This window comes from Ascidiella aspersa, chromosome 3 (genome assembly GCF_963924565.1).
Source record: "Ascidiella aspersa chromosome 3, kaAscAspe10.2, whole genome shotgun sequence".
Taxonomy (NCBI): Eukaryota; Metazoa; Chordata; class Ascidiacea; order Phlebobranchia; family Ascidiidae; genus Ascidiella; species Ascidiella aspersa.
This window is the reverse complement of record NC_139449.1, coordinates 35,983,231-36,009,616: the sequence shown is the minus strand read 5'-3', so window position 1 is coordinate 36,009,616 and position 26,386 is coordinate 35,983,231. Positions and strand designations below refer to the sequence as shown.

At 38.1% G+C, this 26,386-nt stretch overlaps 1 protein-coding gene across 1 annotated transcript; it reads left to right on the top strand.

The window, feature by feature from the left end:
- The first annotated feature begins 5,764 nt into the window (after positions 1-5,764).
- LOC146162757 (organic cation transporter-like protein) lies at positions 5,765-20,852 on the top strand. The gene is made up of 10 exons (XM_083385294.1): positions 5,765-5,938; positions 9,320-9,489; positions 10,739-10,890; positions 11,247-11,415; positions 12,155-12,277; positions 12,775-12,951; positions 13,496-13,710; positions 14,056-14,164; positions 19,416-19,546; positions 20,665-20,852. The coding sequence occupies exons 1-10, from the start codon at positions 5,765-5,767 to the stop codon at positions 20,850-20,852; spliced, it is 1,608 nt and encodes a 535-aa protein (XP_083241420.1).
- The last annotated feature ends 5,534 nt before the right edge of the window (positions 20,853-26,386 follow it).

Genomic DNA, 26,386 nt, shown 5'->3' with positions numbered 1-26,386 from the left:
GGTTATAATTTTGTTAAGTGTACGACTGTACAGGCAGCCAAATAAAATAAATCAGATTCATAAATAAGGAAAAACTAAACAGGCATCATAGAGGGATTTAAATGTTTCAGGTGGTATTAAAGTGAGCTCTTTTAACTAAGTCGCTATCTGTAATTGAATAAACAAACGCTATTTTACAAAAGACTTCTTCAACAACATTTTGAATCAAATAAGTTAGGTCTGAAAATATTTACCAAATTTTTTTTAATATAAAAACATATTTACCTAATTACAATATCTTAGCGATTTATTACTAACCTATTCCTGCAATTTTTCGTATTTTTGTATTGCAGACGGCAACCAAACTAATCTTCAAAAAAACAGGATCGCAATTGTGCCCTTCCAAAAATCCACAAAAGAAAAAACATTTGGTCGAGTAAATTTCGGTGCGGGTGTCCTTCGGCAAACCTCCCAAGGTCAAACTACACCGGAAGATTTTCGAAAACTCGGAGAAAAACTAAGAGAAGAAAAAAGATTTTTTGAATCAATTTTAAATTTTGAAAAATCTATGATTATTCTCTCAAATGACCGAGATCCGAAAAAGTCAATAGAGGGCATTAAGCTCTCTGCTCGAGAGTTGAGGGACACAAACATAAAGATGATTGAAAGTGACGTCACAATGAAGTCTATGGTGCGCGATCGCGTGCTTCCACTGATGCATGACTTGGCACGTCAAATCGAACAAAAGCAAAACGTGGACGAGAGGTTTCGGGTTTTGAACTTGGTTTGGTGTTTGCATTATATCGAATATAGCCAAGGTTTAATCGATAACCGGGAAAGTCGGGAGCGAAGCTTGAGGAAAGCGGTTTCGTTAATGGAACAAACTTTCGGCCTCGAAGCTTCCAAGCATCAAGTTTACGCTCATTGTTTAAATAACCTTGGTGTTGTATGTGGGGAAACCTCGCGGATCACTGATGCGGAAATATATTACGAACGAGCTCTGGAAGCTTACAAGCAAGCCGATGATTAACCAAGTGTTTGTAAATATTGATGAAATTTGTAAATGTGTGATCGCATTAAATGAATTATTAAGTGTTTATGAAAAATATATTTTTGAGAAAGCATATTCTTTTAACTTTTTCAGTCAGCCATTTTCCAGGTAAATAATATCACAACAGGCAGCAAATTTTTACAGTGTTTAGCGATTTTAGGAAAACAATAACTTACAAATAATTTTCTAGCTTAAACTTTTTCTTTATTTAAAAGAAATGACAAACAGAAACAATAAAACTACTAATGCACAAATGGAGGAATGTCTCAAAATACTAAACTCAGATCGACAACTAAAAGGAATGAAAGAAGAAGAAAACAAAAAACTGGAATTGCAATATTTGAAGAACTAAGTTAAAATATCCAATCTTCTAACAAAAATTTCAGCAGTAAATTTTAAATAAATACAAGAATAAAACTAAACAAAAAGGTTTTCTTAAATCAAAACATCTTATATAAATACCTAACCTAGTGCAGAACAAGCCAAGTCCTCATAGAATGATCTGTTCTTATAAAAGTGTTCTGACCTGGTTGGAATACATTTGGCAAACCGTAAAGATGTTACTGTATTCATTCCTTGATTATTGTCACTCAATGATTGGTATTTTTATTAGTGAACAAAGGTATGTCAATACTTTTAAGACTCAAAAATGAGTCTCACCTTACTTCGCGCTGAACAACTAACGAACTGAGGAAAGCTTACGCATTAATAGCCTTATGTTCGATTTTATATTGTACTTTCTTTTTACTTTTTCCTAACGTGATAACGGGAGAGCGCGCGTTGACAATATTACCTCTTGCTATTTTGATCTAAGTTTTACAACCCAACCTCTGGCCATAAGCTAAGTAATATATTCACCATAAAAACTTTAAACCCTGCCAGATACGCCAAGACGTTAATTGTTATTGCTTATGCGTCTTTCAAAGATGTTTTATAGAACCGATTTTCGTTTGGTGTTGGGTAACGCCATATTGCCAAATGCAATTCAAAGCTAAATTTTGATCAAATTTTAAACTGTGCGACAATTTATGGAGGCTCAGTACGGTTTTTATTCCATAGTTATTTGTATTTATTTCGTTTAACAACAATCAAGTAGATTGATAATAAATTGCAAAGCCAAAAAGGTCGAGTAGATCGACACCATCTTGATTTGGGCGTTACAATTTATTATCAAGCTACATTACAGATCCGTGCATAAATAGTGTACCCAAGTAGGTAATGTTAGACAAAAAATTTAAATGCAGCCGGCGATCGTAAATCTTAATAGTTACCCGACCCACGATGGTCAGGTCTTACAGTTGTTTGGCCCTTTGTAAAAGAGTTTGGTGATATCTATTTGCCTTGTTTTAAGGCGTCTTGGTACGACAACTTTTTAATCCCAGTCTCTCAAAACTCATGGAAATGCACCTGCCCTGTAGACCACAAGAGGATTCTATAACACAGTCATACAACTTTAAGGGACTATAATACTGTACCTCCGTCCTACGTGTTGCCAATTCGGTTGATTTTTTTTTGATCCTCGCATTTCCAACTGTCATACCCGGTTGTTAACTTCATTTTAGATTAGAACTGGAGTTCTTAAAATTTGAAAATAATACACCGAAAGCCATCACAAACTAACCGAATCTGTCGATCAATGAGCAAGCAAGACAGGGTAGGTATAGGTTTGAACTCACGACAAGAAACAACTATCCAAAAAAGAATAAGAGGGAAACACAAGATATATCCAGAAAAAAAATTGGCCCATATAAGAAAAAAATTGGCAAGTCAACGCAACAAGAAGGTAGGTCGTTATCTGTTAAAATGCCATGTTAACTTGTAGATTAAAATATGGGCCAATTTATATTTACTCTTGTGAAATTAACCTGTTGGTTTTGCAGCTCTTTGAATTTAATACGGCGTTAATATAATTATTTGAACAGAAAGTAAGTTTGTTATTGAAAATGCTAGTAAAGGTTTTGGCAAAGTGGTTTGTTGAAGTCTACTAATTGTACTGCTTGCTTAGTTTATTCCATCACTGAAGGTCGAAGAGTAGAAGAAAGGAGGATACCAGACCAGACATCTACTGAAACCATAATTCATGTTCGCCCGGATCTAAAAAATACATTTTATTTACCTAATTAAAATAGCTTAAATTACATCGTGCCTGTAGGGAATCTAATGGTGTAATCCCAATTACTGTTTGTACGGTTAGCTTGTTTAGTTTATTCCACCACAAAAGGCCGTATGGTAGCAATGATGGATGAGATCAAAGGTTTCTATTCCGGCCAGGCCGATAGAATGTGTCGGTCTCTCTAGGAAAGCGTGAAGACATAGTATATAAGTCAATGATTACCAACTTTTTTGTCTGGCGGCATCCTTCGGTAATATAGTTCGCGGAACCCTAAGCATTTTCGCTAAGTGGTTAACAGTAACATGGTTAGTACGAGTTACAGTTCGATAATTTTTCTCTACATTTATCGACCCACATTTTCAGAAATAATATCAGAGGCACAGTCAAAGCTTAAACATTGGAATCTAAAAGATTTTGAAATATAGAAACGGCATCCTTGAGCGTTAGAAATGGCCTTCCGGTGGGAAACCACTGATCTAGGTGAACACACCAAGGCAATTGATACATTATAATAAAAATTCGGTTTGGCATACAAGGCCACCGCCTCTATAGTAGAGGTAGAGTCACTATGAAGGCCCCACAAAAAATTTCAGCGCTAACTCTTTCCCTTTATTAATTAAGGAAAGCGGAAGAAAAATATATTACACCCGACAAACCCTTCTTCCAAAACCAGTGACAAAACATGAATGGTTTAAAAGCATGGCTCGATCTTCACGCAGAAATTGAAAGCATTTTAATATGTTACCTGCCGTGTACAGCACGGAGAACCTTAACAAGCTAAAAAATTTAACTGAAGCTCTTTACTATGTATAAAAAATCATTTTGAATCTAATTCAATAAAACCTATTAGAATGTACAGCAATTAACCTGTCTAAACCTATATTAAATTACAGGCAATTTAAGTTATTTTTAAGCATCGTAAAACTATTTAGATGTCTAAATGGAATGTAAACTATGCCTTGTGGATTTAGTAAATATTGGAAAAGTGTTCTTTACACTACGGTTGCATATATTTCACATGGGGTTACTATTTAACCACACAAGTACGAACGTACTATTTATAGTAATACTACTTCCAGCTTTAAGTGAAATGCTTGTAGTTACACAGAATGCAGTCCCCAACCATGCATGAACCATCTGGTAAAGTTTAACGAGTGACTGCGGCGGTTACTGACCCAATTTCGGTTTTACTTTCTTGCAAGACACGACGTTGCTATACAGGTTGGTCTATTTGCTTATGTCATTCCAGCTTTGAAACCTCTTGAGACGAAGTCAAGTGAAGCATTGGGTTGCTTTGAGGAAAAACAGAAAGGTAATCGATTTTTTGTTGGGGCATGGACGATAATATTGCATATTTGAATTGATTTGATATTAAATAGTAATGGCGATATGAAAGACTTGACATTTTATGTTAATACCGATACCTGACATTTTAAATAAAAATTATCGCGAGCCGATACCAAATGACGTCATTACTATGCTTAAACAAGAAAACTAAAAAATTAAAAAAAAACATTTATAGGTAATTTTTCAAGGTTTTTACGCCAAAGTTTGCTTTAGAATTAAGAAGATTATCTACCATTAATATTTTTTACCTACTTTTTAATAAATTTACGTTATTAGATAGAATTGCCGCGTTGAATAGCAAATGTTGACTAAAATTTGTATTAATTTGTTATCAAATTGGCACCGATACCGCCCTAGTAGCGAACGAGTTCGTATAATAACACTTGAAATCGGGTTTCGGTTCCCTACCGATATTATTGTACATCCCTACTTAGTTGTATCGGAACAACGATTAATAATATTAACGGATTTAATTTCGATACCTTTTTTAAAGACGTTAAAGTTAAACCGTGCTTGAAACGACTATAAAGTCCTAGTAAAGCGTTTTGCAAAAACACCTTTTTTTTAAATAGTAAGTAACGTTCAACAAACACCAAGTCAAGTCAAAAATCAAGTCTTTAGCGTTTAAAAGAAGGGTTAAACTTCTTGTTTGAATTTACGAGGTAGAGATAGCAAAAAACGGACAACTAACAAAACACCAGGTAAGGATTTTTACGTAAATAAATTGAGGTAAACATTCAAAAAAAGTTGAACTTTTAAAACGTCCATTTAATTTGTTCATATGACTGAAAGCAAGTCAAGCCGTTTCATTTAAATCACACAAAAAAACATAAAACAAATAATTACAGCGCAGCTTGAGAAGCGTGCTGCTTCGAACCAAATTTAACCAGCAAGGTCTGAACTTTTTATTATAAAATATGCTTTTCGCCAATAGATTAGAGTGCAGACCGCATGACTTCGTTGCGTCACAGCTTATCGCATACTTCAGCGACGTCTAGATTTATTAATTTTAATCTATAGTCTTTTTATTTTTATACTTCTTATCATATAAGTTGGCTAACGTGTTCTTGTTTTAATTTTTAACTATAAGTTTTACTTGTTTTAATTATTAACCCTGATGAGGTCAGCTGGTATCTGCTGCCGAAACGTCGGTTTATACTTCGTTTACACCAGAACAGCGATTTCTATCTATTGATATTTTGCCTGGTGGAGCTAACTCTATTTTTATGTCACATTTTTTGTTAAAAAATCCAGATTATCCTCAAAACGAAGAGATGTCGTTCGAAAGATTGGTTCTGCATATAGGCTGGGGAAGATACCAGGTGCTGAACACAATCTACAGTATGATTGGAATGTGCTTCGTCGCAATGCACGTTATCTCGTCCATCTTCATCGCTTACCCGATGCCATTCCAGTGTTACTCTCCCGAAGCCGCAATGCTTGAAGAAGTAAGTCAAAAATCCCTTAAAAAAGGGTTCAGAACGAAGATAAAATGTTTAACATTTTGCTTTTTCAATAAGCAAAAACCTAAATGTGGTGCCACGCGACATCAATGTACACAGAATAGGTTAATGGCGCAGACCAGGGGTGGCAAACATTTTTTTTCAGAAGCTCGCGTGTCGAAAATAAAATGTTGTTTTAAGTTTATTTGACTTGGGTATCATTAAACAAAGGATTGAAAGCAGGGTTTAAAATAAAGATATTAGGTTGAACAGTTTGCTGTTTTTGAAGTCCAAACCTCTTGACTGTAAACAGGGTTCGGAATAAGGTCAAACTTTTGAAAATAAAGTTGCTAAAATATTAATATTATTATTATTTTTTGTTAATATCGGGATCTAAGCCTGCTCCGGCTTTTCTAGTCGTTGCGTATTTTTACTTATCATTTTCCATATATCCTATTGGTTTTCTTGAATGTTTTCAAAAACAGAGACCCTTCATTGCCCAATTTGGTCATGCAAACTAATATTGTAAAATAGTAGTTTGTGACTTATTTTTGGGTCGTCGGTTCTAAATAAGGATGCAATTATTTTACGAACATAAGGTTCTTCAAATTGAAGACTAATTTAAATTCTTAAACTGTTTTCAAAGTTCAAGGCTCGACTCTTGTGAATGGAGATTTTTTGTATGCACAATGCGGTCAACATAAGGCCGGACGGTCCTGAGCGGCGTTTCGCTAAATCTATAAGAAATGCGTCCCGGTAACACTTCGGCGTTCTGGTAAAACGATTTTTGCAAGAATGACAGTTTTTTAGCCCAATTTTACCAAATAAGTTCCATTTCACTTGTTAAACATTACTGATGCATCGAAATATGTAGGAAATCAAATGTTAAAAACAGTCTCTGTACTACTGTTCTTCTTTATTTTTTCTCCATGTTTATGCTTGTTTGCTTTAAAATATCCCCGTCAAGTTTACAAAAAATTTAAATGAAAGTCCGAAACCTATGATAAAAACCAAAACAACGAACGTTTAATAAATATGCTGTTGCTACCAGGCATAGTATACTAAAAAGAAGCTATTCCGGTACTTATCTATTTTGGTGTTGTTGCATTTCATAATGAAGGCTTATTGTATCGGTAGCCGAAAGGTTTGAGAAAATAAATAAGTATTGCAAATCTTTTTTAGTTGAAAAAGTTTAAGTTAATTACTTTAGAACTACAGTTCAAATTTCGATATGTATTGATATATAGTTTCTGCATTGAGATTTTTGTAGACTGTTCTAATCTATTGGATATTGTTACTATTTAAACCTATGAAGTAATATATATTTAATGTACTTTTGTAGATGTGCAATATATCGATGAGAAATTCAACGTTCTTGATAAACATTATTCCTCCTAAAAAGAAAGGAAACGGTTTGGATCATTGCAGAAGGTGATGGAATACTTGCTTAGTATTTCTTGTTTGGCGCACACTGTAAGGCATTAGTTCTTAACATTTTTAGAGCTATAACCCTGAAAATCCCAATTGATTTATTCAACACTATAAAATGCAGCAACACTGTAAAATGCAGTAGTTATTAAGCGTTTTTAGATAAGGCCTTCTTTGATTTTTTACGTTTTTTTGGTATTTTAGGCATGATATTGGTAATGTAGCCACTTTGTATAGCCTAGCCGCAATAAAGCAATATTGTAATCCTGTGTGAGAAACGTAGGCTTTGTAACGCTTTCGTAAAAATTAAATCCGTTTATTATTGTGTTTATGATACTTGTTTTAGTTTAAACCTAAATTTTGCGTTTTTAGATATGAGTGGGACTCAGAAGTCAATATTTCAGAAATAAACTGTTCAAGTTATGGAAACGCCAGCGAGCACCCATGGACGAATTCGGTAAATGGCGTTATATTCGACCACACATTTTAGATATATAGTTTGGGTCCCTTACCATACAGATTAGGTGTTCCTGAATTTGTGTCCCAACTCTATCTGAGATATTTATATATTTTTTCAAAAAGTTACCCTCATTGAGTTGTAAATTTTAGGACATTTTAACCCTTTAATGTGTTTTAAAAATTGAAATCGGATGAAAAAAAAATGATTTCTTATCTGTATGAAAATGTTTAGCATAATTTCGCACGGACATTGATATTACCAACAACAGCCTTTTTCGCGTATCACGACTATTTGAACAGAGTTCAATATAGAATAGAGTTATCTAAAAGGATTCAGGTGGGGGAGGGGCATGTGACCATGGCCCCAAACTTAATTTTTTGCCTATTTAACTGTTTAAATGCAAAAATGTATTATTACCCTCGTAAATGGAAGTTTGGACAACTAAACTAAACGAAGGCAAGTGTTTTTAGGCGTTTTGACAAAAGAACTGGTTTTATAATTACCTATGAAAATTTGTTCGATGCCTCGAACCGAATTGCTGGATCGATCCCGGCCATAACGCTAGCACTATAGAAAGCCGAAAAGGTTGCAAAACCTCGCATAGCTTCTGTAAAGACACATGTTTAACAAAACCACGGACAGGAAAACGAGTGACGACAACATTTTGGTGACAAACTAAACCGCAGAGTCGAGGCGTCAGCGAAATGTTGTCTGATTTGTTTGCCTAAGGGTTGGTTCACACTGGGCGCGTTAACGTCTAGCGCTAGCGTCTGGCGTCTAACGGCTAACGTCGTCCAGTTCACACATAACGCGCTGCCAGCGTTAACGGCAAATTTTCTCGCTTCTAACCGAAAGCGTCAAAGTTAAAATATTTCAACTTTTCCGCAACCGAAAGCGTTTTTTTTTTTAAAAACGTTTCACGTTAACGCTAGACGCGCCTAGTGGGAACCAGCCTTAAGAGTGGTTCTCGGCAGTGATGGACTGCCTTTGCGTAACCGTAAACTAACGTTTAGTATCTTATGGGGTGTCCGATAGTATCGGATCAGACCCGATACTCGATGCAAAGCGGTAGTGCTATTGTTGTTAAATTTACTTTAAAGATGGAATAAGTGCATTGGATTGGATTGCAAGTAACGGCTGAAATTTTACATCTAAATTTGGGATCGGATCGGCACCGATAACACCCTATAGTATCGGACAAGTACAATACTACCACTTGGTATCGGGTATCGGCCCCGATCCGATATTATCGGACATCTCTACAAGTAACTTCCACTAATAAACGCAAAAACCTAAATGTAATCCAAACAATACTACAAGGTAAAATATTTGCATTTCAATTCGCGAATCATGACTAAAATTCTTATATTAATTTGGTACCGGTTAACGATACCTAGTATCGGGCGAGTACCGATACTACCACTTGGTATCGGGTATCGGCTCGATCCGTTATAATCGGACATCCCTACAAGTAACCTAAATTTGTGTTTTATTACTAGAGCATTCTCTGCAAGAAGCACGTTTTTGTGAGCGATGGTTCGGTGGAGACTTCGATAGTGGAAGACTTTGATCTCGTTTGTGATCGAGCTTGGTACAAATATCTTCTCCAAGCTGTCTTCATGTTTGGTGTATTCCTCACTGGAATTGTGTTCGGAAAGCTATCTGACAGGTTTCAATTAGTTTAAATCTTACAAGGCTGCAGGGTTTTGTAAGATTGATAGATTTTATTTTTTTGCAACCACGACAACTAGAACGTACAAAGTTTACAAAGAAAATTGAAGTTGTTTTTTCCAGGATGCATCGAAATACCGTACGTTACATCTAGTCAACTGCAGGAAATGCTAAGTTTCGCAGCTTAAGAGCGGTGCTTCTTAACCTTTTCTTCTATTACGCCCTTACACAATGGAACTAAGTAACAATTAAGCATTTAAAAACGCCACTATTCGGGAAACAATGGCTTTTTTTATTAGTCACTAAACCATACCCAACTATTTTTGTAAGTTTAAATTTGATTACTCTAACTCAAATTGTAGTACGCGTATCCTAAGAGGGGATTTTGGAGGTACACAAATTAATTTTACTGACACTGTGAAGAATTTCCTTAAAAGTGATTTAAAGAATTCGCTGGTAACGTTTCGTGTGACGAAAAAGTTTAGACTTACTGAGCAGGAAACTATTAAACTTATCTCCATAACCATCGGTGTGACATTATTTTCTCACCCTTGGAAACATTATTATTGCCTGTTTCGTAACAAATGTGTTTTACATTGCTTTGTGACGTGATTGGTCGCAAATACAGTAACTGTGTGGGGCACGATTTTAATAGTTCCTGACTCAATTTTAAGTTGACTTGAAGGTTGCGTGCGTATAGCTCGTTAGCCACCACAATGCTTATAGTGATTTATAATTGAATAATTGTATTATCTGATAAGCGAACACCCAGTTCAAACTATAGTCGGCGGACAAGTTAGAATATAGGAAATGCTACTTGCAAATATCAAAGTTGCGAACAGCAAGTCGTTAACAATGAAGAAATTTTGTTTATAAGCGGAAAGCGGTCTTAAATACACAAAACCCTGTGTTGACCGCACGAGAAAATGCAAGCCAGTAAGCAGTTAGACAATAAATCTGGGGAATAAGCCGATACAGCGTAAATTGCACTGTAAACACCAAAAGCTCTCAGTCGGTAATTATAGTCGTGCGCTCTACAACTGTAAAAAAATTCAGCATCGAGTTAATACTTTTCTTTAATATGGAAAAAATTATGTCGTACGAAACTTTGTTACTTGTAGATAAATCTAAAATCAACGTTGCGAAAAAAAATTTAAGAACGCCTGCCTTAGTGAGTGTTTTATTTTGTAGCTTTTGAGTAAGTATATTAGGTTTGCTGCTAATAAAGGTAAAACATATTTTTTCAGGTTTGGTCGCAAAAGCGTCGTTGGTTGGATGAACCTCCTGACAATCGTCTTCGGCGTCGCGATTGGCTTTGTGACGTCACTTACAGCTTACACAATATTGAGGGGAATCGTTGGGTTCTTTTGCTTCCACGGACCGATCCTATACGTTCTGGGTAAGTTTCTTGACATTGGATAGCGCTACGATGAAACTAAGGTTAAATGTTGGTGCAGGTAGCTAGGTCATAATGATGCGATTGGTCACATTATAACCCCGCTGGAATAGTCTTATTAAATATTCGTTGTCTTTGTTTCATGCAAGCCAAAAATTTTTGTTCTGGGTAAGTTCCTGAGGTTGAACCTTGAAAAAATCTAGAAAAAATTCACCATAATCTACTGCCATCGGCGACCCACCAAATAAAACGGCGACCGGATTTTGGGTCGCGACCCATGGGTTAAGAAACGCTGATAAGAATAACCCATAAGAGCGATTCGAGTATGACTTGCAGCGCTGATGTCTTAAACGTTTTAGCCTCAGAAACTACGGCTCCGAAGCGACGTGCAGCTGTAGTTTTGCTCGGAAGCTTTGGATTCTCGATCGGAACAACTTTACTCGCTCCGTTGGCCTACTTCCTTCGCCGCTGGGTGTCGCTACAGCTCGCCATCACTTCGACATTTATTTTGCTTCTCGTCAATTGGTGGTTTGTGTGCTTGTAGTTTTGTAGGTTGCATACACACATTTGTACCCTCAAACCCCTTATACTTCGTTAGATATACATAATTGTACCTGGACTCCTTATACATCATTATGCATATATACTCTTGTCATTAGACTACATACACATTGGTATATACACACACACTTATCCTTAGACTGGGGTGTCGGTTTAACTGAGCAAAGCAGTGCTTAGCTCCTTAGAATCCTTATGCGTTGTTTCATTCAAATTCGTATTCTTAGACTCCTTATAAATCGCTATACATACACATTAGTATCCTTAATCTTCTTGTACATCGTTATACATACACATTCAGGTTCTTCGACTGGGTGTCGGTTCAACTGTGTAAGTAAGGCTATCTGAATCAGGGGCGCTCATAGCTTTCAAGCGTATACAATTAAACGAATCTATACTTAGCTCTAAAACAATTGTGAAAATGTGTCTGAAATTAACTTTTTTAACGGTAGTAATACCAATGAAAAATGTATTAATTTAAAAAAAAAACACCGACAGCCAACAAAACTTTATAACTTAAAATAAAAACTTAAACTTACTGCCTTAAAACATGTTACATCGAAAGCCATCGCAGACTCACGGGTCTGTCGATCAATCATGCAAGCAAGGCAGGCTAGAAAAGCAGTTCGAACTCACGACCTGCGGTTATAGAATACAGTCGTTAACACACATACGTGTGTGCATCTTTCATTGCCTTACAAAATTGTAGGTTTTTGGACGAATCACCGAGGTGGCTTTTATCACGTGGTCGCAATCAAGAAGCGGTTGAAATCATCAGAAAAATCGTGAATACCAACAAATGCGGGGATGAAGTGAAACTAAAAGTGGAAAAGTGAGACGAATTTTATGGGTGAAGTTTTTGTAAAGTGTTTATGATCAAGAAGTTCCCCAACTAATCTCTTTACAGGATTGTCAATTTCTTTTGTTCAAATGAATGTGTGTTTACTAGTTTGAATAGTTTTTTTTGAGTTGGACTTGAGTTACTATAAACACTTAACTAGGACTTAAGTCATATCAAAACTTACAACATTCACCACTGCCCGTTTGTTGACAATGATTAGTATTTGAAGGTCTAAGAAACCGTTTTACCTGCAGTGTTTGACACAAAATGAATAAAGCGCTTGATTATTGCATTAAATACCTAATTGAATGAAGTTTTAAAAACCATAAAACAAGCGGAAAGTGATCAAGTTCCGTACATATAAATCTTATACATTTTCATTAAGTTTTGTTTAATGTTTTTAGAAACAAATGATACCCAGGCTCTCATAAACTTTTAGAAAAAAAAAAAGAAAAAGGTTTCTTCTTTAACACATAAAAGCAATTCAGGTACGTGGAGAAGTTGGGCTTGACGAAGAAATCGTCAACTTCAAGTCTGCTGAAGTCTTCAGAAAACGAGGAAGTTTCGATGCAAAATGAATTCGAGCGCGAATCCAACCTTGGAATGCTGGACACCCTTAAGACACCAAACCTACGCAAAACAACTGTCGTGCTGACCTACGCCTGGTAAGCTGTTAAAAGAAAATAGTTGTTGTATACAGGGTGGTTTTATTAAGGGTAAATTGGCAATAAACAAGAAAAGCTAAAAGCTAAACAAAATGAGTAAACCATACAATGAATAGTATGATAACGGCTGCAGGTTGCAGTTAGACTTGGAATGAACATTAAAGCCCATGCAGAGGTAGGTAGCATTTTGAACGCTATACTAAACTATTCTTCCATAGTTTCAAACCATCCTAAAACTACTATTCACCAGGTTTTTGAATATACTCTACGAGCAACATCAAGAGTAAAGTGACTCTGTCTAGAGTTCAAGAAGTTAGGGCCAGGTAATTTCAAAAAGTTAAGGACAGGGAAATTAAGGACAGGAGTCAGGTATATAACAAGGAACTTGTAAGAGACTTAGCTCATTTGGAGACACAGGCAAACTTAAAGGCCAGCGCTTTACTTACCCGCAGTATTAAGGGATACGCACAAATTTCACAATTTAACTCAATTTAAACACTAAAAATTCGAGTTTTATAATCCTAAGCTACATCCTATGTCCCAGGTTCTCCACTTCTTGTGCCTTCTACGGCCTCACATTGAACGTGGCAAACATCGGAGGCGATATTTACATCAACAGCCTGACCATGGGACTCGTGGCCCTCCTGGTTTACCCGCCCAGCATCTACCTGTGTGAAGTTATAGGAAGAAGGATCGTCATCTCGGCTTGCTTCATCTTGGTCGGGGTATTCTGCGTGCCCATGTACTTTCTTCCGCCAGGTAAGAAATTAAACACCACGCACACAAAAAAATCCCCTCCTGGATAGAACTTGCTCCCTTCTCGATAAGCCAGTCATTTTCTAATTTTTAATAATATTACCTTGCAAGGTAGAATCTCTGTGTTGGATCGTAAATCATGTTCGAAGCCCTACATTACTTTTGTATCGGATCGGCACCGATACCGGCCTAGTATCGGACGAGTACCGATACTACATCTTGGCATCGGGAATTAGCTACGATACGATATTATCGGACTTCCCTATTAACCAGTGTGATAATTCCCAGAACATTCCCAAAACAGAAAGACCTTTCAAGTTGTAAAAAGACCTCTTATTTTTGTTGTAGAAAACGTTGGTTTGCAGCTGACCATGTTCATGATTGGACGGATGTTCACACTCGTCCCCTTCTCCACTTTGTTTCTTTACACAATCGAACTTTACCCAACCGTTATAAGGTAGGCTGCATTGGCAACACTTCGTGACTGTAATACGATATTTATATAGCTAATATTCAAGCAAAACCACAAAGGTTGTAAAAGAGATCCAAACACAACTTTATTCAACAAAAGCAGAACACTATAGTTACGCAAAAAGCATCGTCAGTTCTGCTAATATACTTATTCAAATAGAATAAGTTTTGAGGTTTTGCTTGAATCTTACGATATGGAGAAGAGATCAACAACTAGCAATGTTGGAGCAGGCTTAGATCCCAAAATTAACAAAAATAGTAATAATATTATTATTATTTCATCAATTATATAGCTAATGTAACAAATAGAAGCAAAACTGTTTGGGCTTAAAATGCATACATTGTAGCGGCCCTGTAATTTCCCACATACGTGTACACGAAGTGAACCTTTTTCTTATTTTCTCTTCTCTCGTTTTTTATGCGCGCTGTCACCGCTCGTTTGCCTTTTCGTTTTGATGGCTGAATAAACTGGTTGTCGCCTTATTGGTGACCCCGCAAGTTCGTTTGCTAACGGAAGCATGAGCATAGAATCGCAACACGCAGTCGCTCTCAAGTTGCCGACATTCTGGACTGCTCAGCCGAAAGTATGGTTCCAGCAAACCGAGGCGCAGTTCGCCTTACGAAAGATTACAACGGACATCACAAAGTACTACCACGTGGCCTCCGCTTTGGACCAAGATACTGCTGGCCGATTAATAGACATTTTTGACAATCCGCCGGACAACAAATACACAAGTCTGAAGGAGCGTTTACTCCAAATGTTCACTCAAGCAAAGTCGCAGAGAGCGCAGCGTCTCCTTCAGATGCCCCCTTTAGGCGACAAAATGCCATCAGCACTAATGGACGAAATGCTGATTTTGTTGGGCGAGGAAGAAGCAGGTTTCTTATTCGAAGAACTTTTTCTACAACTCATGCCAACGTATGTACGCACAGGGCTTGCTGCACAGACTTTTACCGATTACCGTGCTATGGCTCGGACAGACGATGTTTTATTGCACGCTGGACGCCATGATGCCCAGAATGCTTTTTCTGCCAGCGTTAAATCAAAGCTGCCGCAAAACAAGTTCAAAACGTCAAGTAATAGTGGCTTGTGTTTTTATCACGAACGATTTGGAAATAAAGCTAAGTGTTGTCGACCTCCCTGTTCTTGGGAAGCGAGAAACGAGGAAGCCGATCGGCGTTAGCTGCTGCGACGGTCGGTACAACAGGTAGCCTTTTCCACGTGTTTGACCGTACTTCAGGTTACAGTTTTCTGGTCGATACTGGCGCCGAGGTCAGCGTTTTTCCTTCCACTGGACGAGAACGCCGATTAAACCCTCCAGGCAAAACCCTGATTGCTGCAAACGGAAGCGAAATACGTACATGTGGAACGCGCCAGATTGCCTTGGATTTACCTTTGGGCAAGTTTCAATGGATGTTCTTGCCGATGTCTCGAAACCTCTGTTGGGCGCTGATTTCGTGCGGGCACACGCGCTTTTGGTTGACATCAAACGCCGACGCCTAATCAACGCCCATACGTTCTCTAGTAATTCTATTGGCAAGATTGGGCAATCAGCACCACAGTTAAATGCCCTCGCCAGCAGTGCGTCAAAGTATACGCGTCTACTCGGCAAATTTCCGAGGATTACCACTCCCCATTTTTCAGAATCATTTCCTACACACGGTGTAGAGCATTACATTCCCACAAGCGGCCCACCGGTGCACTCCAAGGTTCGGAGACTGCCCCCTGAGAAACTGATGATTGCTAAGAAGGAGTTCAACCAAATGTTGAAACTTGGTATTATCCGAAGATCATCTAGCCCATGGGCATCTCCATTGCACATGGTCCCAAAAACGTCCGGAGATTGGAGACCTTGTGGGGATTATCGACGATTGAACGCTGCGACACAGCCCGACAGATACGCAATACCCCACATCCAGGACTTTTCTGCTCGTTTAGCGGGAAGCAACGTTTTCTCCAAAATCGACCTTGTGCGTGGGTATCATCAAGTACCTGTGGCACCGGTCGACATTCCAAAGACGGCCGTCGTAACGCCTTTTGGATTGTTCGAGTTTATCCGGATGCCCTTTGGTCTTAGAAACGCCGCCCAAGCTTTTCAGCGACTGTCAACCTTTGGATTTCGTGTTCATCTACTTGGACGATATCCTGGTGGCCAGCAACTCGGTTGAAGAGCACCTAATGCATTTAAGGAAACTTTTCATACAGCTTACAAGCCATGGTTTGGTCATCAACGTGGGCAAATGTCAATTCGGCGTTGCCGAAATTGATTTTCTGGGGCACAAAATAACGAAAGATGGCGCACGGCCGCTCCCCGACAAAGTTGAGGCTGTACAAAAGTTTCCACGACCAACGACCATCAAGGGCCTCCAGCAGTTCGCAGGTATGATAAACTTTTATCATCGGTTTATTCCCAACTCTGCCAAAATTATGTCCCCGATATATTCCGCTTTTTCGGGAAAACCTAAAAACCTTGTTTGGAACAAATCTCTAGATTTAGCTTTTCGACATACAAAACAGGCTCTAGCCAATGCAACTCTTCTGCACCACCCGTTACCTCAGGCCCCGACTGCCCTCACCACGGATGCATCGGAATATGCCGCTGACGCCGTTTTACAGCAATTTATAGACGGCGGGTGGCGCCCACTGGCTTTTTTCAGTAAAAGGTTTCGGCTACCGGACACCAAATATAGCGCATTTGACCGAGAATTACTTGCATTGTATCTTTCTGTGCGGCATTTCAGGTATTTTCTTGAAGGTCGTCGTTTTGTTGCTTATACCGACCACAAGCCATTGACTTTTGCGTTTACTAAAGTTTCATCACCATGGTCTGCCAGTCAACAACGACACCTAAGCGCCGTTTCGGAATTCACCACTGATGTACGTCACGTAGCCGGTAAGAAAAATTGTGTGGCTGATACCTTATCTCGTGGAGCGCTTAACGTTGTTCATTTTCCGCTCGACATGGATTACGTCGCGTTCGCCAAAGCCCAGCTTGACCCGGAGGTTCAAGCTTATCATACAGCAGTAACCAACCTTCAGCTTGAAGACATTGAGGTGGGACGCTCAGGTACAAAACTTCTCTGCGATACGTCTCAAGGCTCGCCACGCCCGATAGTACCAAAATCGTGGCAGCGTAAAGTGTTTGACATGATACATGGTCTTTCCCACCCATCCATACGAACAACGAGGAAGCTAATGTCTACGAAGGCACGGGCTTCTGAAGCAAGTTGGTTCATGGGCTAAAGAATGTGTTCATTGTCAACGTTCGAAGATCCAGAGACATGTTCGCGTACCCTTGTCAAATTATCCGATGTGTAGCGGTCGTTTCACCCACGTCATAATTGACATCGTCGGACCACTTCCGCCCTCACAAGGTAATATGTATCTTCTTACAATGGTTGACCGTTTTACACGTTGGCCAGAGGCAATACCAATGCCTGAAGCAACGACAATCACGTGTGCGCGCGCTTTTCTTTCTAATTGGATTTCGCAGGATATTTCGTCCGACAGAGGCGCTCAATTCACCTCAGCCATGTGGACATCGTTTAATGATTTACTGGGCATTAAGGTGCATCGGACAACAAGTTTCCATCCACAAGCGAATGGCCTCGTGGAGCGTTTTCACCGGCATCTCAAAACGTCGCTGATGGCTCGTTTACAAGGTCCTAACTGGATGGACGAGTTACCGTGGGTAATGCTAGGAATTCGCACTAGTCCTAAGAAAGATTTACTAACATCTTCAGCGGAACTAGTTTATGGTTCCACCTTGTCTGTTCCAGGTGAATTTTTCTCATCCAGGCCTGTCAGCCCACAGCAGCGTTTACCAGCTTTGCGAGATTCCTTTCATCACCTGGCGCCAACCCCGATGTCGCGTCACGGTAGAGCAAAGACAATTTTTTTTTTTTTTTTTTTTTTTTTTTTAGTAATTACGTTTTCGTACGAGTTGACAAGCATCGCCCGCCCCTTAGGCCGCCGTACAACGGGCCATTTCGAGTAATTCGGCGCAGTGACACGACGTTCACAGTGGATATAGGAGGGCGAAACCAAACGATTTCCATTGATCGCTTGAAGCCAGCATACATCGACGAGACACAACCGATCGAGGTACCTCAAGCACCCCGCCGAGGAAGACCTCCTTCGCGGAACATTTCGACACCAGCTTTGCCCAACGAATTGGAGCAAACATTCGTACAAACGCGCGCTGGTCGTGTGATTCACCCCCCCTGATCGTTTTTGATAGGTTCACTTCTGGTAGGGGGTCATGTAGCGGCCCTGTAATTTCCCACATACGTGTACACGAAGTGAACCTTTTTCTTATTTTCTCTTCTCTCGTTTTTTATGCGCGCTGTCACCGCTCGTTTGCCTTTTCGTTTTGATCGCTGAATAAACTGGTTGTCGCCTTAACATATACGCTTTATAGCAAAATGTGGCCACGATTTTCTACAAAATACCTCCGGTGCACATATTTTTTATATATCGTGGTATTTTTTTAACAAATGATCGTTAGACTGTTATGGCGTGCAAAGTTACAAATTATATAAGATTTTTTAAAGTTTATAAATGCATCAGATAGACGCTTTGTTTAATCGGGATTTCGTTTGCTATTGAATTTAATATTTTGCCCGATAGTTTGATTTACGTTTAGTCAATTACCGTTATGCCTGGTGAAGACTGGTTTATGTTTTTTGCAGTGTTGTAATAACTTAGTCAATTGATGTACGTAGGTGTTTTATGATTTGACTTAAGTTACTGATTTCAATTGACATGACTTGGCTTAAATCGAAAAATGACTCAGGTGAAATAAGGTATTTCAAATTTTGGTTATTTATCCTAATTTTTTCACATAAAACAACTTGCGTACTGTATGGTGTGCTTTTGGTATGTTTACTTGCTGGGGTGTTGCTGACAATCAGACAGGAATGTGTAATTTTTCTGACAAGGACTTGACTTGGAATTTACTTTCTATAGTTTTGGCTTGACTGGGACATTGACTTGTCATTGATTCAAAAGACTTGACTTGGACTCAAGTTATTGCACAAATGACTTGACTGGAAATTAAGTCATTTTTAAAAGACTTGCTTATATTTTAGGAAAAATAACTTATCTTAGATCCGTGGAACTTAAACTGTGTGGGGGAAGGGGGGCGTGAAAGATTTAAGGGGTGCGCGAAGGACTCCAGAGAAAACAAAACGTTATTAGTAATGTTGTAATGGTTTGTGTTCGTTGCTTTTTTTAGATCCACAGCTGTTGGTTATGGCAGCGCTATTGCGAGGGTGGGGGCCATTGCAGCCCCAGCTATAGCGATGACGGAGGTAATTTACCCCACCCTACCCAACATGGTGTTTGGGGTTATCACATTTTTGGCAGGTAAGATATAGGATGTTCTTCATTTTTATCCCAGTTTTTTTAAATGAGTTTTTGCGTTAGATATAAACCAAATTTAACGAAACGAAACTACGTTCGGCAAATTTTTATTTCGCATTTTGAAGCCATTTGAAGCCCTATATTCTATAACAGGGGTTTCCTTTAGGGGTTCTAATTCTTAAGGATGGTTCACACTAGACGCGTTTTGATTCTGGCGTTAGCGTCTGGCGCAAAACGCTAGCGTCGTCCAGTTCGCACATAACGCGTTGCAAGCGTTAACGACAAATTTCCTCGCTTCTAACGGAAAGCGTCATAGTTTCTTTCCGCAACCGAAAGTGTTTTACGCCTTAAACGTCGACGTTTTCTGTTAACGCAAAACGTGTCTAACGTAAACCATACTTAAAGCTCAAAGGTGCCAAAATATATTTTACTTCTTTAGGTTTTTCTTTTTATTTTATTGGTAAGCTTCTTGATACAATTATTTGAATACGATTCAATGGAAGTAACTAAAAAACAACATTTTCTTGCACTATGTATGGTCGATAAATGTTGTTTCAATTTCCTGATATAGTAAAACGTATGAGAGGAAATGTTATTAAGGGTTTTGCAATAATCTTAATTTCCACCGTCTTGAAACAACATTTACTTATTACTAATAAGTCGTATTATCACGACAAACCGTAGAAATATCGTGTTTCTTTAGCTCAAACACACAACTTTTCACGTCTAGGAGTTGTAAATAACCACAACAAATGGACGTTACGATCTAAAAATTAAAAACCTAGTGCAGGGCTACTCAACTATTTCTAGCAAAGGTTCAGTTAAAAAAGTGTAAACTTTGCTCAGGTCCGTTATAACTGTAATGAAATATTAATATACAGTCATACAAAATATAATACAGTATAATTTACATTATGACCTTCTATCTGATAATTCTGTGATGTCCGTTACTATAGAAAGTGGTTTTCAACGAACATCAGCAATTGTTTGCCAAGAAAAAAACTCTTCCTATCGATTGCTAAGTAAATACTGAGACAGACAGGGTCCGTATTCAGACGGCGGTTCGCAGTTGGGTAGCCCTGACCTAATGTTAATAAAGATACAAGTTATACTTCATGCAGGTGTGCTAATACTTCTTCTACCGGAGACCCGCATAGCATCGATGGCCGAAAGTATGGAAGAAGCCGAATTGTTCATCAAAAACAACCCGGGGCCACTTCAACGGTTAATCTGCCGACAGCCCGACTTAAACAACGAAAGAGAATCAATTGTTGTAAAACTGAAGGACTCGCCTAGTTCCAGTGGATAGCGGAAATCTACATTTTAAGTTCACGACAAAATTAAGAAGCTATGTGAGCTTTACGTAGTAAACATATCAAAGCCCATACAGAAGTAGATATCATTGTGAACGTTTGGAATAACTCTTTATTCATTTTAACATCAAACATCGAGATGAATTGCGTAAAAAGCCAAAAAGGTCAAGTAGAGTGACATCATACTGAATAGGACATTTCGATACGCACTTGTATTATCTTCAGTTAATGTAACTGAAAAGTAAATCAAAACTTTATCAGGCTACATTACAAATCCTTGCATAGTGTACTAAAACTTCATAATGATGTTGAAAATGAATAAAGAGTTATTCGAAACGTTCAAAATGGTACCTACTTCTGTATAGGCTTTGATGTTCTTATTATATACGCCCCGTGAAGGATGTATTTTATGTTAACTATTTCTCAGAGCTTTCCTGCGGTTGGCTCAAATAACAGTGGTTTTATTCATTTATTTGTGTTAATCGACGTTAAATACGTTGAAAAGTCTGCGTTTCTTCTATATGTTGTGTGCCTAATTAGGAAAAGATAGGTTTTATATCTTTGTGTGAAGACATGTTAAATAACTTAAAAGCGTTTGTTTCTCTTGTATTTTTAGAATATGTTTTTAATTTGGAAACAATTTTTTTACTTCTTTACAACTTTTATGGCTTGTGTGTAATTTTATGTGATAAATGATTTTACGCTTTTAATTAGTTACAGAGACTACAGATAAATTACATGATCTTTTTTTCATTTCAAGATTTTTCTCTTAGTCGTTTCTAGTCCGTTAATGGTTTACTAGAGTTTTATATTTGCCCGCCGATGCGTGTTAATTACCTGTTAAAACCTTTTGTTTCAACGCCATTAAAATAACAAAATAAAGTCTATAACTAAAACGCGTAACCTCTATTTAATTCTAAAGCATTGATTCTTAACCTTTTTCATCCCATTTACCCCCTTTAACCACTATATTCAAAACTTAATTACCCCCTAGTAAAAACACTACAAACAAAGCTTTTCACCTGGGTAGAACCAAATTATTATATCAACTTTGCTAGATGATATTTTAATCACAACACTTTATGCAGTTGCAGCAAATAACAGACAGCATACAGAGCGCATGGTAATGTAATAATTAGGTGTACACTTCAGTCAGGGTGCTGTTTGCGAAAAAGTAACTGGGCTTTTAGATTTTTAAGTTTGGTAAGTTCATAACCCCTGAACTAAAATAATGTGTTTTGGGGGAAAATTTTAAGTTTCCCCTTGAAACTTCAAAACGTCCCCCTTGGAGTGAATTCCGCCCGGAAAACTTTAAAATTTGTCCCTTGGGGTAAATTTCCCCCTGGGTTAAGAACCTCTGATTTAAGAGCAGGAAGTGAATTGGAATTTCTAGAAATGTCTGACACAAAGCACCACTTTTTATCCCTTTTTTGCGTCGTTTTACTTGGCATGTTGTTTAACGTTGTGTTATTACATTTCCTGATGAAGGCATCCTGTATAGGTAGAGGTCGGAGAAAATAAAAAAGTGCCAAAAGAGCTTCTTTATAGCAAACTATGCTTGGTAGCAGCAGCATATTTAAGCCAGAAAAGTGCCGTTTTACTTTGCGTGGTGTTGTTGCATTCTCTCTGGCATTAGGGTGTATCTTTATACAATTATCGGCGGCAGGTTTTAGCCAGTCAATCACAGCCGTGCTGACGTGTACATTAACAAGTAAGACTCATAGTTAAAAATATGAGTAAAAATAGCATCAGACGATTTGTTTAGAAGGAAAATATATTTCGCCAAGTGGCATCGTCAGTTTCCTGATAAAGGCATTCTGCATAGGTAGCCGAGACGTTGGACAAAGTAAATAAGTACCAGAAGAGATTATTTTCAGTATATACTATGCCTGGTAGCAACAGCGTATTTACAAAGCACCGCTTTCACCAAAATGATGAAAAAATGCAAATAGCCGGACGAGGCTTGACGCTTTCGCCAACAGAGTGTTATGACTCACAATGTTTGCCTTAAGCACAACTGCTTTAGTAGTTTGTGTAATCGAGAAAGTGCTGTAGAAGTTTAGGCCGATGAATTTACTCTGGGAAAAACATTATTAAGCTCTATACATTTACTCTGAAATCTGGATAACTATATACATGGTTGTTCATCATAAATGGCTGTAGCGTTAAAATAGAAGTGTGTTGTCAGTGGATAGGTATAGAAGTAATTTTTTGATGTATTTGCTTTGCGTGTCAATCACATTGTCGCTCTTTAAGTGACGGGTGTTGAACATCTAATTGAATTTTCTATTAATGTAGTGACTGTAGCCTTGTACTTAAGGTGCTTCTCAAATCTACCTATTTATTTTTTGTTCGCTAATAATAACGGGTAACTGAGGGAGTGAAGTAAAGTAATGTAGTTGTGGCTGGGTTTTCCCGTTGGCCAGGAAGGAGGCTGGAAATTTTTGAGAAAGTCACTACAGTCTGAGTCAAGCTATTTTTTATGTGATTGATTGAGCAACCTGTCTCCACTAGGGAGCAGGTGCCGCCATAGATGTAGGGCAGAGTTAAAACTGCGCAAGGCAGTAGGTAAATATTGTACATTTTTTGCTTGTGGTGTCAGTTATGGGTAAGTTTTTTTCTTAACCTATGGGTCGCGACCCAAAATTAAACATTTTTAGTTGGGTTGCCAGCTGCTGTAGTACTAAATGGTTAGATTTAATAAAATTGTTTCTAAGCAATATTGCTCTAAAAATAAAGACACAGTTCGTTCATCATAAATAAATTCAAAAATTATTTAAGCTAAATTTTTCTGTTTTGTTCGCTTGCACAATTTCGGTGAAGGAAATTAGTCATCAAAGCTTTACTGTTACTTTTACGCTTTAGTTGTTGGGTCGCTGCTAAAAATGTTAGCACTGACGTAGGTGAATTAGACATGTAATTAAATTTTCTATTAATGTAATAACTGTCTCGTACGTTCACCGGCCTTAAATGACATCGCACTGCATTGTATTGATACTGCACCTATACACCATATCATTAACGTTTGCTAAACTGTTAAAAAACGAGGATATATTTATGCTTATCTAGTGGGATATCGACTTAAGTCGTTCATTTCTAGGCCAAAAGTTTAGTTTAAAAAAGCCATCAAATTTCGTATAGGCTACAAATTAAGTCTTATGTTTCCATATTTTTGTGCGTTGCCTCTGGCATAGCCGAAACCGCATTTTACTGCTTGGCCAAATTTGCCGGTTATATTAAGCGACGTGCAGCGCACAGTGCTGCCTTTGTAGCAGTGCTTTGGTCACGGCTGCGTCACATGTATGGCGTTGTTGCGTGCCTTGAAACAAGATTGTGTTACGGGCAATTTCCTGTGAACTGAACGGTACCGGTTGTAAATGAATTGTAGCAGCTAATATACAGCATCGTAGCCGTTCGCTTACATCTGACAAACGAAATGTTAGCAGGTTAAAATCTTGGTAAACCAGTGGCATATGTAAATTACGGCAGCTGAAAAATACAAGTATAGCGATAACGTTTTGAACAGAAATTTGTAGGCAGAAAAACGTCTAATCGACAAGTAAAAGCATTCTGTGCATTTTACTATCGGTACTGTGCATGCGTACGTCGGACTCGGGTAGTCTTTACGAAGTCTTGACATCACCGTGATTAAGACATTTCGATACGAACTTGTTGTCAAGTTTGAAACGAGGCGAACTGAAACAGGAAAACACAGGAATTTTACACACAACAATACGGAAAACTTTACATCATCAAATATGATATTATGTAACTGAAGAACATATTTGGCAAACGAAAGCTGAAACGCGTAATCTAAAGCCCTATTTAAAAATTCGTAAAATAACTTAATATTAACATGAACTCTAAGATTTGGCTTATGGCAGTTAATCAATTTGGGTGTTTAAGTGTTGATAAACACGTAACACTTGTATCATCTTCAGTTAAATGTGCGTATCGAATTGTCTTTATAAATATGATGTCGATTTACACGACCTTTTTAACAATTCATTATTAAGCTACATTATAGATTCGTGCATAGTGTATCTAAGAACGTGACTGTGGCAAACAACGAACGTGACTGTTGATGAAAAACATCGAACATTTTGCTAGAGCCAACACTGTGGATTTCAAAAAGCAGAAGAAATGTCAAGCATCGAAATAGCTGACGAGGTAATACAGCTAGGTTTACGCTTCAATGAACACAGCTTTGCTGCACTTGAAGCGAATAATGGCATTCGTGACGCTCCAATGAAATTCTATACACAAAATCGACAGCTTGGAATTTCGCCATAGGCGTTTTGAATTTCGCCGTAGAAAATTTAATTTAATTTAGAATTCGTTTGTTTATCCTTCAAGTGTCCCAGAGCAAAATCCGGGCAATTTTAATTCAAATAAATCAAAACAAAATCACCATGGCTTATTAGGGTTGGTTTAGCCCTGGTTTAACCAAAGTTTAAAAAACAGTATTAAAAGCAGCGATATTATTTTAAAGCAGGGTTTCTTAAATGTCTTTAACGCGGGAATATTTTTTGAATTGTCAGAGCTAATGTAATAACCAAACGTAACAAAACAAGTAGATTGAACAAACTGTTTTCGAAAAAAAAATACCTTTTTCTTTATGGGCGTTGATATTCATACAACGTCTAACTACAACCTTCAGCCATTTTACTCCAAAGCCCTTAAGCTTGATTTTTCCTTCAAGGGAATGAAGAAAAAATTTCGAAAAAAAATGTACCGCGGTCCGATCTGATACCAAATGACGTCATTATTCTGCTCAAATTAGCCAAATATTTAAAAAAACGTGCAAAGGTGATTCCCTCCATGTTATAAGGCCTACATGCTTTAGCTCGAATATGTAGGTCTATAGTAAACTCCAGTTGTTTACCTACTATTTTTTTTTTTAATTTACCTTTTCAAAGTGAAAATCGTTGCTTTGAAGCACAAACTATGGCTAAAATTTCTATATTGGTTTAGTGTCGAATCGACGCCTAAACCTCCCTAGTATCGGGCGAGAAACGGTACTTTTACTTGTCACCAGGTATCGGCTCCGATCCGATATTATCGGACATCCCTAGTTACTGTCTGCAATATTTTAAGCGCCTAAAAGCAACTAGCGTCGGAAAAAGGCGCTATTTCTTTAAACAAAGCAGTCAAATTCTAGCGACCTTATTTAAATAAGCTAACTTCGCAGAATGTTGTTTTGCCAAACAGGCGTTGTACATTTACAGGCTTCTGGTGGAAAGCTACTGGTGAACGCAGAAACCCTACTCGTCGGTTGCGAAGTTCACCAGCACATCAGCAACGAATGCACGCACGGATCTGGCGAGCAGAGTTCGAACCTCACCCAAGACGAAATCGAAGCGTTAAGTATGACATTGTTATACACTTCTTCACAATTGACCATGAAAAGGTTTCTCTCTTAGCCTGTCTATCTCAGTTGGTAGAGCGGCGGCCCTGGCTTGTCGACGTCGTGAGTATGAATCTCACTGCAGGATAGTTTTACGAACAGGATGCAGCTGGCAACGGTCCT

What these genes read in the sequence shown, in the direction of transcription:
- LOC146162757 (XM_083385294.1), top strand. Translation starts at nt 5,765, where the DNA reads ATGTCGTTCGAAAGATTGGTTCTGCATATAGGCTGGGGAAGATACCAG. An exon ending in GTCGTGCTGACCTACGCCTG is followed by an intron (nt 12,952 to 13,495) that starts GTAAGCTGTTAA and finishes CCTATGTCCCAG; the next exon opens with GTTCTCCACTTCTTGTGCCT. An exon ending in CATGTACTTTCTTCCGCCAG is followed by an intron (nt 13,711 to 14,055) that starts GTAAGAAATTAA and finishes TTTTTGTTGTAG; the next exon opens with AAAACGTTGGTTTGCAGCTG.